The sequence below is a fragment of the Dermacentor silvarum genome, chromosome 7, assembly GCF_013339745.2.
Source record: "Dermacentor silvarum isolate Dsil-2018 chromosome 7, BIME_Dsil_1.4, whole genome shotgun sequence".
NCBI classification, from domain to species: Eukaryota; Metazoa; Arthropoda; class Arachnida; order Ixodida; family Ixodidae; genus Dermacentor; species Dermacentor silvarum.
Window position 1 is genome coordinate 144,330,272 of NC_051160.1, and position 14,214 is coordinate 144,344,485.

General features: G+C 55.5%; 4 protein-coding genes across 4 annotated transcripts in view; 1 reads left to right on the forward strand and 3 right to left on the reverse strand.

Moving 5' to 3' along the window:
* Positions 1-929: 929 nt before the first annotated feature.
* On the reverse strand, positions 930-7,595 carry LOC125946489 (histone H4-like). Its single transcript, XM_049670006.1, has 2 exons — positions 7,316-7,595; positions 930-991 (listed from the first exon to the last, which is right to left on the reverse strand). The coding sequence occupies exons 1-2, from the start codon at positions 7,572-7,574 to the stop codon at positions 930-932; spliced, it is 321 nt and encodes a 106-aa protein (XP_049525963.1). The 5' UTR covers positions 7,575-7,595.
* Positions 7,596-8,516: 921 nt separating this feature from the next.
* On the reverse strand, positions 8,517-9,566 carry LOC119458558 (histone H2B). The gene has a single exon (XM_037720396.2). The coding sequence runs from the start codon at positions 9,561-9,563 to the stop codon at positions 9,189-9,191; it is 375 nt and encodes a 124-aa protein (XP_037576324.1). The 5' UTR covers positions 9,564-9,566; the 3' UTR covers positions 8,517-9,188.
* Positions 9,567-9,828: 262 nt separating this feature from the next.
* On the forward strand, positions 9,829-10,203 carry LOC125946478 (histone H2A-like). Its single transcript, XM_049669989.1, has one exon. It carries the CDS (start codon positions 9,829-9,831, stop codon positions 10,201-10,203), a length of 375 nt encoding a protein of 124 aa, XP_049525946.1.
* A 900-nt stretch (positions 10,204-11,103) lies between these two features.
* LOC125946475 (histone H3-like) overlaps positions 11,104-14,214 on the reverse strand; it is an 8,044-nt gene continuing 4,933 nt past the window's right edge. Inside the window, exon 2 of the mRNA XM_049669979.1 lies at positions 11,104-11,593. Coding sequence (XP_049525936.1) covers positions 11,215-11,593 — 379 coding nt within the window. The 3' untranslated portion in view covers positions 11,104-11,214. The remainder of the gene's footprint in view (positions 11,594-14,214) is intronic.

The window sequence follows — 14,214 nt, forward strand, 5'->3', positions numbered from 1 at the left end:
TATTTGAATGGGCAAGTCAGAGTTGGCTCCCCGGAAGCTTCACGAACGCCGAGTGTGACCGCATTCAGAAAGACACAATAAGGGGGACACAATTATTGAACAACTGCCGCGTTTCATCAAAACAATGCGCATGTATGCCACTGCCTTGTGTAATTTAATTTGTCTACCCCTTGAGCCATGGCCTCATTTTCCTATACTCGTCACAGCGCGATTGGCCAGCACGACCACGAACACCGACGCACGAGAAAACAACCGGTGCTAGTGAAAATAATAAAACGAAAGTGAGTCTGCTTCGCGCGACCCTTTTTGTGCCTCGATATACGCACCTACCTAGCTAGCTAGTAAATTTACCCTTTGGTTTCACACGTCAGTCGCACGGCGCTGATTCCCCGCCGCCCATCGGACTCTATAGGATGCAATGGAATGTGGAACAGGCCAGCATCTGAGATTTTAGCGCTGCAAAATGACCTCTTTATTATTATTATTATCTTATTTTGTTCCCCCCCCCCCCCATTGCCATTCCACTGCGGCTGCCTCATTCAGTCCCAATCAAACACGACAGCGGTGCTGCACCAACGAACAGCACGTCGCAGTAGCACAGCGTTGAAATTTTAGCAATGCGGCACTTAGTAGCGAGCGCAAACGCATGTAGCAAAAAGCTCGCCTTACGCTACCACCTACTGTGAATAAACGCGGTTGCGCTCGCTCACCTGACCAAATTCACCGCGCGTCTCGCGCACGGCTGCTGGGCACGCTCCATAACCGATCACAAGAAAATGGAATGCAAAGAGGGAAAACGGATCAGGAGATCGCGAATCCTGCGGATCACTGCCGAAGCATCAAGTGGGTAGCCCTGAAGAGGGCTGTTGGGTTCTTCACAGGAGTTCGGTGCGCTGCTGGCAAACGACGCCGGGCACGTGTGCAGCTGCTTAGCCTCCGAAACCGTAGAGGGTGCGGCCCTGGCGCTTCAGAGCGTACACGACGTCCATGGCTTAGTTTGTCCCCCGCAGAAAAAAAGAATCAAAAAGAAAGTGGGGGAAAGCCCGCACCACCGAAAGGTATAACGGGCATTAAACCAATCAGAAATGTAAAAAAAAAGGAGGGGTCGTCAAGGCTGACAACCCAAAGACAAATTCCGAGAAAAAACCAATCCTAAAGAAAAAAAAATGTTTCGGAGGCAAATCCAGCGAGCGGAAGCGGAAGCAGCGAGAAACAATAAGGTTGGTAGTCCCAGTAGAACAACCGAAAAACCCAGTAATGCGCTCCGGGGGGAAAGAGGGAGAGTATGGGGTGGTCTTCGGCAGTGATCCACAACGATTCTGCATGTTTATTGCATGAGAGAAAATGAAAAGCACGGCAAAGGCTTGAGCAGCAGGCAGGTGTAGCTGGCAGGGCCGACTCGTGGGACCAGGAAGGGATCACCCCTCGAAAGCAGGAAGACCGAGTCCAGCCGGGACCTGCGCAAGGCTAAGTGCTACAAGAAACTGGGAAAGGGAAAGAGGAAGGGGGATGGGAAAGCAAGGAAAGAGATGGGCAAGGCAAGCGATATGAGGATGATGCATGCAGTTAAAGCCAGATGACACGGGGCGAACCCCACCATGGTTGGCGTAAACTGTGCAACTGGCATGAAACGAGCATGCAAGAGTAACATGAGGGATATGTAAGCGGATATGAGGCGAAAAGGGGATGAAAAAAGGGCAGGTAAAAGAGGAGTAAAAGTCAAGAAGCGTCAGGTAGAGCAGACAGACGGGGAACAGCCGGCACGAGGGAAGTAATGGTGTGAGTCAGGCGTAAGAGTAACGCCCGCGATCGCTTACTATGAAGCAACCGCGGGAAAACGTCAGGCGTGATAATGTCACGGACATTGCACTCAGTCCGCAACTGAGCGGCAATGTCCGCAGTGCGCGGGCACACAGTAAAGTAGTGGAGCACGCCGTCACACTCCTCCCCACACACGCACAGACTCGAGGAACTCAGATTAAACCGATGCAGATAATGAGGGAAATGCCCATGTTCCGTCATGAGTCGTGCGAGATGGCGGTTCGGGGGGAACCAAGGAGGGACGGCGTGCACACTACGCACCCAGCGATAAAGGGACGTATCGACCCCCTCTCGAGACCAATAGGCATGCCACTGGTTTTTGGCAATAGCGAAAAAACGGTGGCGGATAGTTCGAAAGGAAGCGGCACAAGGCCGAACCATCCCTGTCGAACGAGCAGACGACGCAGCCAAGTCTGCAAGCTCATTACCCGCCACTCCCCGGTGCCCCGGGACATGAAACAGAAGAATGCGGCGACCACCGGCGTGCAAGGCATGCAGCGCACGCTTCATGTGTCGCACGCGCGCGTCCGTAGCATGGAGACCGGAGAGCGAGGCGAGGAGGGACAAGCAGTCGGTGTACAGGTACACCGGAGCCCTGCCACGCACAGACGCCGCGTAAGTGAGCGCCTCCGACATGGCATACACCTCAGCGGCATACGCACTAGAGGCCCCCAATAAGCAGAACTTCCGAACCGCAGTCAGGCGACCGGTTGGCTCAAACGCAACAAAAGCGGCGCCGGCCGCATTGTTGCAGAAGGAGCCATCCGTAAAAACGTGATACGCCCGCGCACGAGTCAGCTGCGCCGCCTGAGGAGGTGTTAACCGCGTGAACGGAAAGCGGTACCTCTCACGCGGGTGATCGGTCCATTGAGGACAAGGATATTCCACCTGGGCCGGGTAGATGGTTGTGGGGCCGTAATGGGTAACTTGCCGCAGGGTGAAAATGGAGAACTCCGCAGCGAGGCGGTCTAACTCCACGGTAAGGGGGGGACAGTTAGCCAGGATGTGAAGGGCCGACGTACGGGTGGTGTGATAGGCACCAGTGATCGCGACCAGGATTGATCGTTGCACGGAATTCACCCGAGCAACGAGGTGGACCGACGGAAAAGGGGGCCACCAGACGGGCGACGCATATGCAACTGCAGGCAACAGAACCTGGCGATACAACCGCCGAATAGTAGCGGGAGCAAGGGAGTAGTGCAGACGGAAGAAATTTAGCAATCGGGATACCAATAGCTCGGCTTTAGTTTTAATATACTCAACATGGGCAAAGAAGTTAAGCCGATCGTCAAAGACCACGCCGAGCAGTTTAATGTGATCCTTGTGTTGAAGAAAGACACCGTCCAAACGAATAGACGGACGGCGTTTCGACGTTCCAATGTGCCCATTATTGAAGAAAACAAAAAATGATTTTTGAGAACTAATTTTGACCTTGTTCTGTGCGGCCCAATTACAGATCAAGGTGAGAACAGATTCTGCTAATGCCTGCAGCTGCAGACGCGAAGTGCCAGATAGTAAAACAATTGTGTCGTCGGCGTACGCCTGAACATGAACGCCAGGAGGGAAGTCGAGGTCCAGGAGGGAGTGGATGATAATGTTCCACAGGAGAGGACTAATAGGCGAACCCTGTGGGCTGCCTATGGAAGGGCATGCCGAAACCTCGCCTGCACTGGACCGATAAACCACCCTCCGGCCCGAGAGAAAGGAACGAAGCAAATGGTAGAGGTTGGCGGGGCAGTGGTGCTTACGCAAGAAGAACAACACCGCGGCATGCCAAACGCTGTCGAAAGCGCCGGTGAAGTCCAGCGAAATCAACACCGCCGGGGTCTTCGCTGTTTTAAGCGAAAACAGGCGTTGCCGCAAGGCATACAGGGCTAGAGGGGCGCTCCGCGCATGAGTGAAGCCAAATTGGCGGGGATGAATGAGATTGCGGGAGCAGAGAAAGTAGTAGAGCCGGGAATTGAGGAGACGTTCAAGAATTTTGCCAAAGAGGGAGTTCATCACAATGGGGCGGTAGGCCGAAGGTTGGTCGAGGGGACGGCCAGGTTTTGTAATGAAGATAATCCTGCCCGCCTTCCAACAGGAGGGAAAATGCCCCAAAGCGAGTGCAGCATTAAAGATGCGAAGAAAAAATTGGGGTTTAAGGCGGAACAGGTTCCGAATGAATGCGGCGGTAAGCCCGTCCAGCCCCGGCGCCGCGCGAGGGTTGCCCAAAGAAACAGCGTGCTCCACCTCCGTGAGCGAGAAGGGAAAATCGTCGGCAGTGCGAGGATAAGGAGCGTCGACGACACATCGCACGCGACGATGAAATTCGGTGTCCTCAGCAGGATCATCGGCACCAACATGCACTCGTAAGAGTAATGCGGCAGAGCTGAGAACCGAAGAGGTCAGATTGCCATCCGTTTGAAAAAGTGGAGGCAGATGCGTCGGTGGCGACAGCTTGGCAAACGCCAGCTTAAAAGGGTCACCGAAAAGGTTGCGGGTCGAAAGCTCCTGGCACAGGGACCTGTCAAACGTGTCTTTGGCGTGCCGAATATTTCTTTTATAAGAGGCAAAGGTGCGAGCGTATTGTGCCCTGAACACAATGCGCAGGGCAGGATCACGCGTCCGTTGGAGCCTTCGTCGCATAGCGCGCACCCTCGACCGCTCAGCGGCCAGCTGTGGCGTCCACCAGGCGTTGCCTGAAGTAGCACGCGGCTTGACCGCGCGCAGGTTGCGTGCGTGAAGGGCATCGTAAAGACGATAAAATTGCGCCAAGACGAGGTCAAGGGCCATGCACGAAGAAAACCGACACCCAAGGACGCGGTCAAACCACACGGAGCGGTCTAACGAGTCCAGGATCTGGGCACGTGCGAAGTTAGTTAGACGTTTCTTCCTCACACCGGGCATGCCCGAGAAGGAGAATTCGAGGTACCTGTGGTCGGATAGCGTGTCGGAATCAGACACTGACCAGGCAAACCCCGCACGCGTCAATGAAAGAGACGCCAACGACACGTCGATCCAGGAGCTCGCGTAGGGGGTATCAAAAGTCGGAGGAGAGTCGGGACTATTAAGAACTCGCAATTCGTTAGCGCAGGCAAACTGCACAAGCTGAACCCCACGTGCATCACTGGGAGCAGGACCCCAAAGTGGATGCTTCGCGTTAAAATCACCGGCAAGAATGAAAGCTCGCGACGGGAAACGCGAGAAGCACTGGGCTAGTTCATCGAGAATCGGGTCCAGCGGGCGATGGGGTGGAGCGTACGTCGCTACAAGAATGAAAGAATGCCCCGGGCCCTCGCAACTGACGGCAACCACCAGCTGCGAGAGGTACAGGGGAAAGAAATCAAACCCGGGAGCGCGAGCCAGCAACATCACCCGTGGGCGCGCCGGTGCATGGAAGATGGTAATAGTGGGAGGCACGTTCGGGATCCTGTCAGCGCACGTGTAGGGGTCAGACACGAAGGCGAAGGCAAAGCCTCCGCGTGTCATATGCTCCACAAGGAGTTTCGTCGCGTCACGAGTGTGGTCCATATTGGCCTGTAAAAATTTGAGCCCTGTAACATTAGCCATGGTGGAACGCCATCCGGCGAGGCCAGAAAAGAATGCCTAAAGCAGGGACCCACACTCGTGACCGCACGCTCGTAGTACTGCATATACCCACACCCCGAAAAGGAGGGGGCATCGATAAGGAGACCCAGGAGTAGGCAGAACGTGTGAAGCAAGGAGAAAATGAAAGGCGAACAAGGAAACGCGGCACGCCACAGTGAAGGGATAAGCGCGGCGGTCCCGAGTGCGTGCACGACCACGGCGAGAGAGCGCGCCAGTCCGCGCAACCGCGAACCGCGCTCCCCGCCCCAAACGCACCGAGACCGCCGCGCGTCGCCCCCGTTGAAAAGCTCGGAGCGTCAGCCATAGTCGGTTCGCGCTCGCAGACGAGCAACTCTGCCGACCAGGATAGGGCAGGATTTGTCGCCCGTGGGGTGCGCGCCGTGAGTGCCCGCATTGCGGCATTCATTGCAGCACACAGCCGCGCCACCCACACGGACCGTACATTGAGTTGCGAGGTGGTCACCCGCGCAGCGCGTGCACACGGCCCTGTCCGCCTGCTGTCGCACAGGGCAAGCGCTGCGGGGATGACCATATGTCGCACAGAAGGTGCACGTAGGGACATGAACATCCTCCACCACGGCAGCTGACGTCCACCCCACGGCGACGCGACCGCGGGCCATGAGTGACCGGAACGTCGGCGGGTCAACCTCGAGCACGTGAGTGAAATTGCCAGACCGCTCCTTAAAAGACGTACGCACAGAACACGTTGAAGGGTCGACAGTTAAAGTGGGGTTTCTGGCGTTCAGCTGCGCGATGAGGTTGACCGCGGGTACGTCGGGATCGACGCCAGTTAACTTAACATGAGGCTTGCGTTTCTGCGCAAACCGAATAGACATAGTGGTGTTGGTCACCACGTTGGATTCAAGTGCGGCTCTAAGCCTGTCCATGGACTCCTTGTCATCGGAGAGAATGGTGAGGCCGCGAGGAGTCTTGCGGACGCTAATGTCACCTATGCGCTCCTTAACAAGGTCGACATTGTTTTTCATGGCAGCCGATAAATCGTCCGCCGCGGTGGAAGTGGGTACGAGTGGGGTCAAGAACATGATGTGGGCATGATCTCGCCTGATAGCAGAGTCGGTAGCACCGCCAGGAGGCACGACAGGACCAGGGCTCGGGCCCGCCGCACCAGGTGCCCCACGCGCAGGCACGCCACCACGGACCACCGCAGCGTACGAGGCAGGCGGCAAAGTCGGCGGAGCAACACCAGGGGAAACCCCAGCGCCTGTCGCCCGGGTCCGCTCGAGCTGGTCGCACAGCTCATCAGCACGGCCACACTGCCGCGCCGCCACAGCCCGCAAGTCAGCACACTCCTGGATGAGCTCACGCAGATGGCCCAAAATCAGGGACCGGTGATGATTGGTCACCTTGCAGTTGGTATCGAAGAGGATGTCCGTGATCTGCCTTTGCAGATCCACAGCGCGGTGAAATGATGCAGTCAAGGTGGCGTCGACTTGACTCCGTACGGGGGAAGGGGCAGCAGCACGGCCCGGTTCGACAACCTGATCGGCAGAGGCAGCAGGTGGTCCCGCGCCGCGGGAGGCCAGATCCACGGCTCTCAACATGCGGTCACCATCGGACGAGAAGGCCGACTCGTCCGATCGCGTCGAAGCCCCCGCAGAAGGGGAGCCATCCCCTGGCAGCGGCAGAACAGCGGGGGTGTCAGCCATGCCCCGCTAGTGGGTATCACCCATCAGCGAGGCAGCCGATCGAAGGGCAGCCACCAAAACCGGCCGGAAGAGAAATAACAGGCTCCGCACGCAAACTGCAGGCACGGCGAGAAGCCTGAGACGCTCAGGGAGGCCCACCAACCAGGACAAGGCAGCAGAAAAGGCAGGACCTGACCTTTTTCGGAAACACGCAGGAGCGAAGCGGCCAGCGAACAAGCAGCGTCGTCTTCCTCCACCGTCCATGGCTGTGACGGTCTTGCGCTTGGCGTGCTCAGTGTAGGTGACGGCATCCCGGATCACGTTCTCGAGGAACACCTTGAGGACACCGCGCGTCTCCTCGTAGATCAGGCCAGAGATGCGCTTGACACCACCACGGCGAGCGAGACGACGGATGGCAGGCTTGGTGATGCCCTGGATGTTGTCACGCAAGACCTTGCGATGACGCTTGGCGCCACCCTTGCCGAGCCCCTTGCCGCCCTTGCCACGTCCAGACATTTCGGCTGTTGCTGCTGCTTCGGAGCGAGTCAGGAAAGCGAATGCCGTGTTCCAGGGCGCGCGCGGCCCAACTCGGCTTCGCCGCCGCCGGAGGAAGGGGGGCGAGGAGGAAAGCAAGCGGCGCGCGCCCATTGGCTCACCGGCGCCGCCGCTTCTCTTCGCGAGTGTGTCGCTGGTGGACGCACTGAGCCCTCTATTGACCACGCGCGGAGTGAAATTGAAATAAATGGCTTCAGCAAAACAAAACAATCGTGCACTTGCACATAACACTGCAACGCAGGCCTATTGTGCCCTAATTTTATTTTTTGTTGCTGCAGTTAGTGACTTTTGTTCCTTCAAAGATGAATTAACAAAATTAAAAACGCCTCGCCCTGCATTCGCAACGACAAAACGAACAATCCAACAACTCGTGGTGCTAGGTTGCGCCCGCTGCTCGAGTTCCACCTCCCCGGAAGAAAAAAAAAAAAAAAAAAAGCTTCCTTGCATTCTCGTTTTAATTACTCGTTGCATGCATCTTTACCACGACTACGCTTGCATTATAACCTTCGTAGCTGCTGGAAAGCACGGCGCGAGCACGACTTCAAGCTGAGCCGCGCGACCATCGTTCACTTGGTCACGAATCGCTAAACAGCCAGCACTCGTGATCGGTTCGCCTTAGGCGTTTTAAATTTTGCGCTTAGGCTGCGTCCCCTTGTGGCAACACGACCGTCAAATTTCGTCGTCATAGCTTGCGTAATCTCCCAGATAACGGCAGCCGAAATAGCCAAACACGCCCGCGTGGTTCCAATCCAGCATTCTGGGGGACGGAAGAGGGCGAGGATACAGAGCCCCGACCTCCTCCTCCTCTCCGCCATTGCCGCCGGCGCGCAGCGCGTCTCCTCCACGGAGAGACAGTTATCGCGCTGCACTTAATCACAAACTTTTTTACCCTTTAAACGGCCATAGCAGTTTGCGGAAAGCGCGCGCAGCATTTTGCTAATATTACTTGAAGTTTCTCCTAATCAGTGTTCCTCTAGCTAGGACATTTCTTGCACCTGTCAAGCGATTTGCGCTGCCCAGTCCCTGCTACACCGCTCACATCTAAACATGACACTGCCCTTGCAGGAGGCTTTTAATTCAGCACTCCAGCCTCGAGGACAGTCGTATGCGTGTCAACCGCCGCCAAGAGTACGTTCTCGTAGACGCAATTGCTTTTCGCAAACGTACAGGCGAGCGAGCCGCAAGACCGCGTCGGAAAAGAAAAAAAAAAAAAAAAAGAGAGAGAGAGGACAAGAAGCTGCGTTGTAATAATTACACTACACTACGCTCGGCTCGCATAAGGCAAAACTATCGACCGACGCAGCGTTACAACACGCATTCCGTCGTTCGCACTAGTAGGAACGCGCATTATGCATGCTCGTGTGCCTGTTGTTGTGCTCAGTGCATGTTGTTATGTTTTTTCTACTACTAAGAGGCGCGCTGTCGGAAAGCGCACGCAACACGTAAACAAAACAAGAGGGAAAACGGACGGAATCGTCGCGAGATTCTCGCTACATCCCAATGCCAATGCAGACACTTTGGGTGGCTCTGACAAGAGCCGTTGGGTGTTGGCTGGGCGGTCGAGCGCTCGGTCGCCTACTTGGAGCTGGTGTACTTGGTGACGGCTTTGGTGCCCTCGGACACGGCGTGCTTGGCCAGCTCGCCCGGCAGCAGCAGACGCACGGCAGTCTGGATCTCCCGGCTCGTGATGGTCGAGCGCTTGTTGTAGTGAGCCAGACGGGACGACTCGGCGGCGATGCGCTCGAAGATGTCGTTCACGAAGCTGTTCATGATGGACATGGCCTTGCTGGAGACTCCAGTGTCGGGGTGCACCTGCTTCAGCACCTTGTAGATGTAGATGGAGAAGCTCTCCTTCCTGCGGCGCTTCTTCTTCTTCTTGTCGGTGGCGCGCACATTCTTCTGCGCCTTGCCGGCCTTCTTCACGGCCTTACCGCTCGGCTGGGGAGGCATAGCGATGCGATGCGATCAGGCGAGCGAGCGAGATCGGACTACGCGCGTCGCCGCGTTACGCCGGCCTTTTATTTGGGGGAGGGGTGTTCACGCGACCCGCGGAAGCCGCGCGCGCCATTGGTCCGCGCGGCTTCTCGCCCTCTCCCGCGCTCCCCTGAGCGTGGTCGCGGCGGCCGGAACCTGCACAACCACGCACACATCGTTGAGAGATCGCGAGAGTAGCACATTAGTTGTCGTCTCTCGTCTCATCAGCAGCAGCATCACCATGTCCGGACGTGGCAAAGGAGGCAAGGCAAAGGGCAAGAGCAAGACCCGTTCCAGCCGTGCGGGTCTCCAGTTCCCCGTGGGCCGTATCCACCGTCTCCTGCGCAAGGGAAACTACGCTGAGCGCGTCGGAGCGGGCGCTCCCGTCTACCTCGCGGCCGTCCTCGAGTACCTGGCTGCCGAAGTGCTCGAGCTCGCCGGCAACGCGGCTCGCGACAACAAGAAGACCAGGATCATCCCCCGCCACCTGCAGCTGGCCATCCGCAACGACGAGGAGCTGAACAAGCTGCTCTCCGGCGTTACCATCGCGCAGGGCGGCGTGTTGCCCAACATCCAAGCCGTGCTTCTGCCCAAGAAGACCGAGAAGAAGGCGTAAGCGAGCTGCTCTCCCTCCATCAAGCCGGAGTTGCAGGCTCGTCCTCGCACGACAACCCAACGGTCCTTGTCAGGACCACCCAAAATGCGTGTGACGGCAGGGTGTTGCTTTGCAATCCCGTTCTCCGCACCCGTTTCCCTCTGTTTGAATTTTTCTTTCTAAACGACCGCAATCGTGGCTCGGTGAGATTGCTGCTAGAATCTCTCGCTGCACGTAATTAATTGGCCAGCATTCGCCGGCGCTATCAATTGCCTCGGGAGGAGCAAGAAAGAAAGACGAACGCGAGCCGGCCCTTATGATTGCGCCACATACACAGACTTTGCTCGAATAAACGTGGACAAGCGAGTGATGCACACATCGCTAGACGAACGAATAGCCGTCATTTGGGCGTGTGCTAAACACGTCCATGATGGAAAAAGCGCTACTGAAACGGAGACTTTGCCATTGATATATCGAACACGTTAAACTGTGCTTCTTCATTTTTTTTTTTTTTTTTTCAGCGATATTGGCCTCGTGATGAGCTACAGAGAGATACTATAGTTGCAAAGGGTGAAAGATACGCTTAAAGTGCAGCGCGATAGCTGTCTCTCAACACGTTCATTCTGCATATACGAACGCCGTAAAGGAAGGGAAAAAAAAAATGCTATTTTTCCTCTTGCTAGTAGTGGTTTTTCCATCGCGAACTGCACGAAAGCTTGCACGCAACATCTGCTGTCGTTGTAATTTTGTTTTCGAGCACGAAACAACTAGCACAGGCACTTTATTTTGATTCGTGCTCGGTCAGTACTTACCACTTGCGTATCGTGCGAAGCACCACCTCGCCTCCTCAGCATATGTATATATCCCATCCAGCCGAGCACACACAGACAGACCACACCGAGAGGGGTACGGTTCGGAGTACGTGGTCTCGCGTATTCCCGTAGCCGAAGCAGACATGTAGGTGGTCCTGAGAAGGACCGTTTTGTGTTGCTTGCCTGACGCAAGGCTGCGCGGTGCAGACAGCGGTCGAACTTAGGCACGCTCGCCACGGATGCGGCGGGCCAGCTGGATGTCCTTGGGCATGATGGTAACGCGCTTGGCATGGATGGCGCACAGGTTGGTGTCCTCGAAGAGACCGACCAGGTAGGCCTCGCTAGCCTCCTGAAGAGCCATCACAGCCGAGCTCTGGAATCGCAGGTCGGTCTTGAAGTCCTGCGCGATTTCCCTCACCAGGCGCTGGAACGGCAGCTTGCGGATCAGCAGCTCGGTCGACTTCTGGTAACGACGGATTTCACGCAGGGCCACGGTGCCCGGCCTATAACGATGCGGCTTCTTGACACCGCCGGTGGCAGGTGCACTCTTGCGAGCAGCCTTGGTGGCAAGCTGCTTACGCGGAGCCTTCCCGCCGGTACTCTTGCGGGCGGTTTGCTTTGTCCTGGCCATAGCGGAAGAAGGAGACGGGAGCGTCCAAACTCGTCGACTGCCGGAGTGAGACTGCTGGCCCCTGCGCACAGCGCGGTCGTGCTTCCCCTCAGTGCTCTTCCCCTCTCCAACTCACCCGCCGCCGATTGGCCAACGCCAGCGCAGCCGTGTCCGTACGCGGGGCGGCGCGCACGCCGGCGTTCGCCAGGATGCTGGAAGCCAGCCGTTTTCGCGCGTCCGCGTTGTTCGCGGCTAGGCAGAGCGCATGTCGAGGCAATTGAATTGCATTTAAACATGACAGCATGCTGCGCCGTTCTCTTTCGTTTCAGCCAACACCACAATCACCGCCATACCGGCACGCATCGCGAAGTGGCACCACCTGATGTGAGACCGCACCATTACTGCTGGCGGCGGTCACCTCAGCACCCACCTCGCGATCCCGGCACATGGCGACAACTGCGGGCGACGCAAAACGCGCGTGAAACGTGTGAGCAACGTCCGCTGCATTGATGTGAATCGCTACGACTCCACGATACCTTCTGGGAAGCCAACTTCATCTTTTCTGGTCGCGAAGTCGCCAGCAAGCTATCTCGCACGTACACGCTCGCTAGCGCACTTTCCCATGTACATATATCTGAACACCACACTTCGCATATACTTAGGCAGGTGTGTAACGCGCGTTAACAGACTGCGACAGCTGATTCGGCCTTCAAAAGCTACGCACAGCCAATACCACGCAGGGCCTTTACACAATCATTCACCGTGCTATCAACGAGTGCTTTGCGGCCCGCGTCGAGAGGCAGTTACGGCGCTGCACTTTTCTCTTCTCTTCCTTTTCAAAACCACTCACACACACGGCGGCCGCCGCTCTCAGACAACCCCCCAATCTTACGAATCCGGAAGCCCTCGCTATGCTGCACCTAATAACCGCACGCTTTTTTTTTTTTTTTTACTTTCAGGTAATGCCTGTTGACGCCGCATTGTTGTTTGTTTTTCTTCCACATGACACCAACAATCGTCATAACCACACCGTGCTTCAGACAGCACCTACATTGTTTCTTCGTTATTCCCACGGGCTAGCTTTCTCTGGTTCATTCCCCCTCCCCGGAACGAGTTCACCGCAGGAGCAATGGCACTCCTGCCGACTTATTTCGGTAAAGCTCAGCTCTGCGGCTGGCGGAAAAATCGCTCTTCTCGGCAGCTACTGCGCAGTGGCCGGATCAGCGGGAGTTTCTTTATTTATGCCCTAATTTTAATTACAATCGTTGTTGAAAAGTCAAATGCACAGGAGGGAAACCCTTCAATCTTTCTACCTCCGTAATTCAGCGATAGAAATGGAAAAGGCAATTCCGCAAATATCAATACAACTAAAGCGAACACAATTCAAGTACACCTCAGTAAACTATACTGCTCACGTGCGTGCATCACTTTTTGCAAACAAAGCAACAGTTTCTCACATAGCGTGCAAATTTATGTATCACATTTCTCCTCTTTACATGTGTTGTTTGTTCTCTTTGTGTAGTTTAGACGATTGCGGTATGGCTTTCAGCTACTGAGTTGTGTAATGTTCGCTTACTTAGTTTTGTGCATTACATTCCACGCACTCCATGAAATATCTGCTCCCTTAAGTGCCTTCCGCTCTCTCTCTCTCATGCGACAAGTTTCGTTCACATGAGCCGAGTGGTTGCATCGTAAAATATTTTTATTGCGTGCTACATGTATTTGAATGGGCAAGTCAGAGTTGGCTCCCCGGAAGCTTCACGAACGCCGAGTGTGACCGCATTCAGAAAGACACAATAAGGGGGACACAATTATTGAACAACTGCCGCGTTTCATCAAAACAATGCGCATGTATGCCACTGCCTTGTGTAATTTAATTTGTCTACCCCTTGAGCCATGGCCTCATTTTCCTATACTCGTCACAGCGCGATTGGCCAGCACGACCACGAACACCGACGCACGAGAAAACAACCGGTGCTAGTGAAAATAATAAAACGAAAGTGAGTCTGCTTCGCGCGACCCTTTTTGTGCCTCGATATACGCACCTACCTAGCTAGCTAGTAAATTTACCCTTTGGTTTCACACGTCAGTCGCACGGCGCTGATTCCCCGCCGCCCATCGGACTCTATAGGATGCAATGGAATGTGGAACAGGCCAGCATCTGAGATTTTAGCGCTGCAAAATGACCTCTTTATTATTATTATTATCTTATTTTGTTCCCCCCCCCCCCATTGCCATTCCACTGCGGCTGCCTCATTCAGTCCCAATCAAACACGACAGCGGTGCTGCACCAACGAACAGCACGTCGCAGTAGCACAGCGTTGAAATTTTAGCAATGCGGCACTTAGTAGCGAGCGCAAACGCATGTAGCAAAAAGCTCGCCTTACGCTACCACCTACTGTGAATAAACGCGGTTGCGCTCGCTCACCTGACCAAATTCACCGCGCGTCTCGCGCACGGCTGCTGGGCACGCTCCATAACCGATCACAAGAAAATGGAATGCAAAGAGGGAAAACGGATCAGGAGATCGCGAATCCTGCGGATCACTGCCGAAGCATCAAGTGGGTAGCCCTGAAGAGGGCTGTTGGGTTCTTCACAGGAGTTCGGTGA

Bases quoted from the DNA above. Each gene is read 5' to 3' on its own strand.
- LOC119458558 (XM_037720396.2), bottom strand. From the start codon at position 9,563: ATGCCTCCCCAGCCGAGCGGTAAGGCCGTGAAGAAGGCCGGCAAGGCG.
- LOC125946478 (XM_049669989.1), top strand. From the start codon at position 9,829: ATGTCCGGACGTGGCAAAGGAGGCAAGGCAAAGGGCAAGAGCAAGACC.
- LOC125946489 (XM_049670006.1), bottom strand. From the start codon at position 7,574: ATGTCTGGACGTGGCAAGGGCGGCAAGGGGCTCGGCAAGGGTGGCGCC. The intron at 992-7,315 runs GTGGAGGAAGAC...GGACAAACTAAG, and splicing joins GACCGTCACAGCCATGGACG to CCATGGACGTCGTGTACGCT.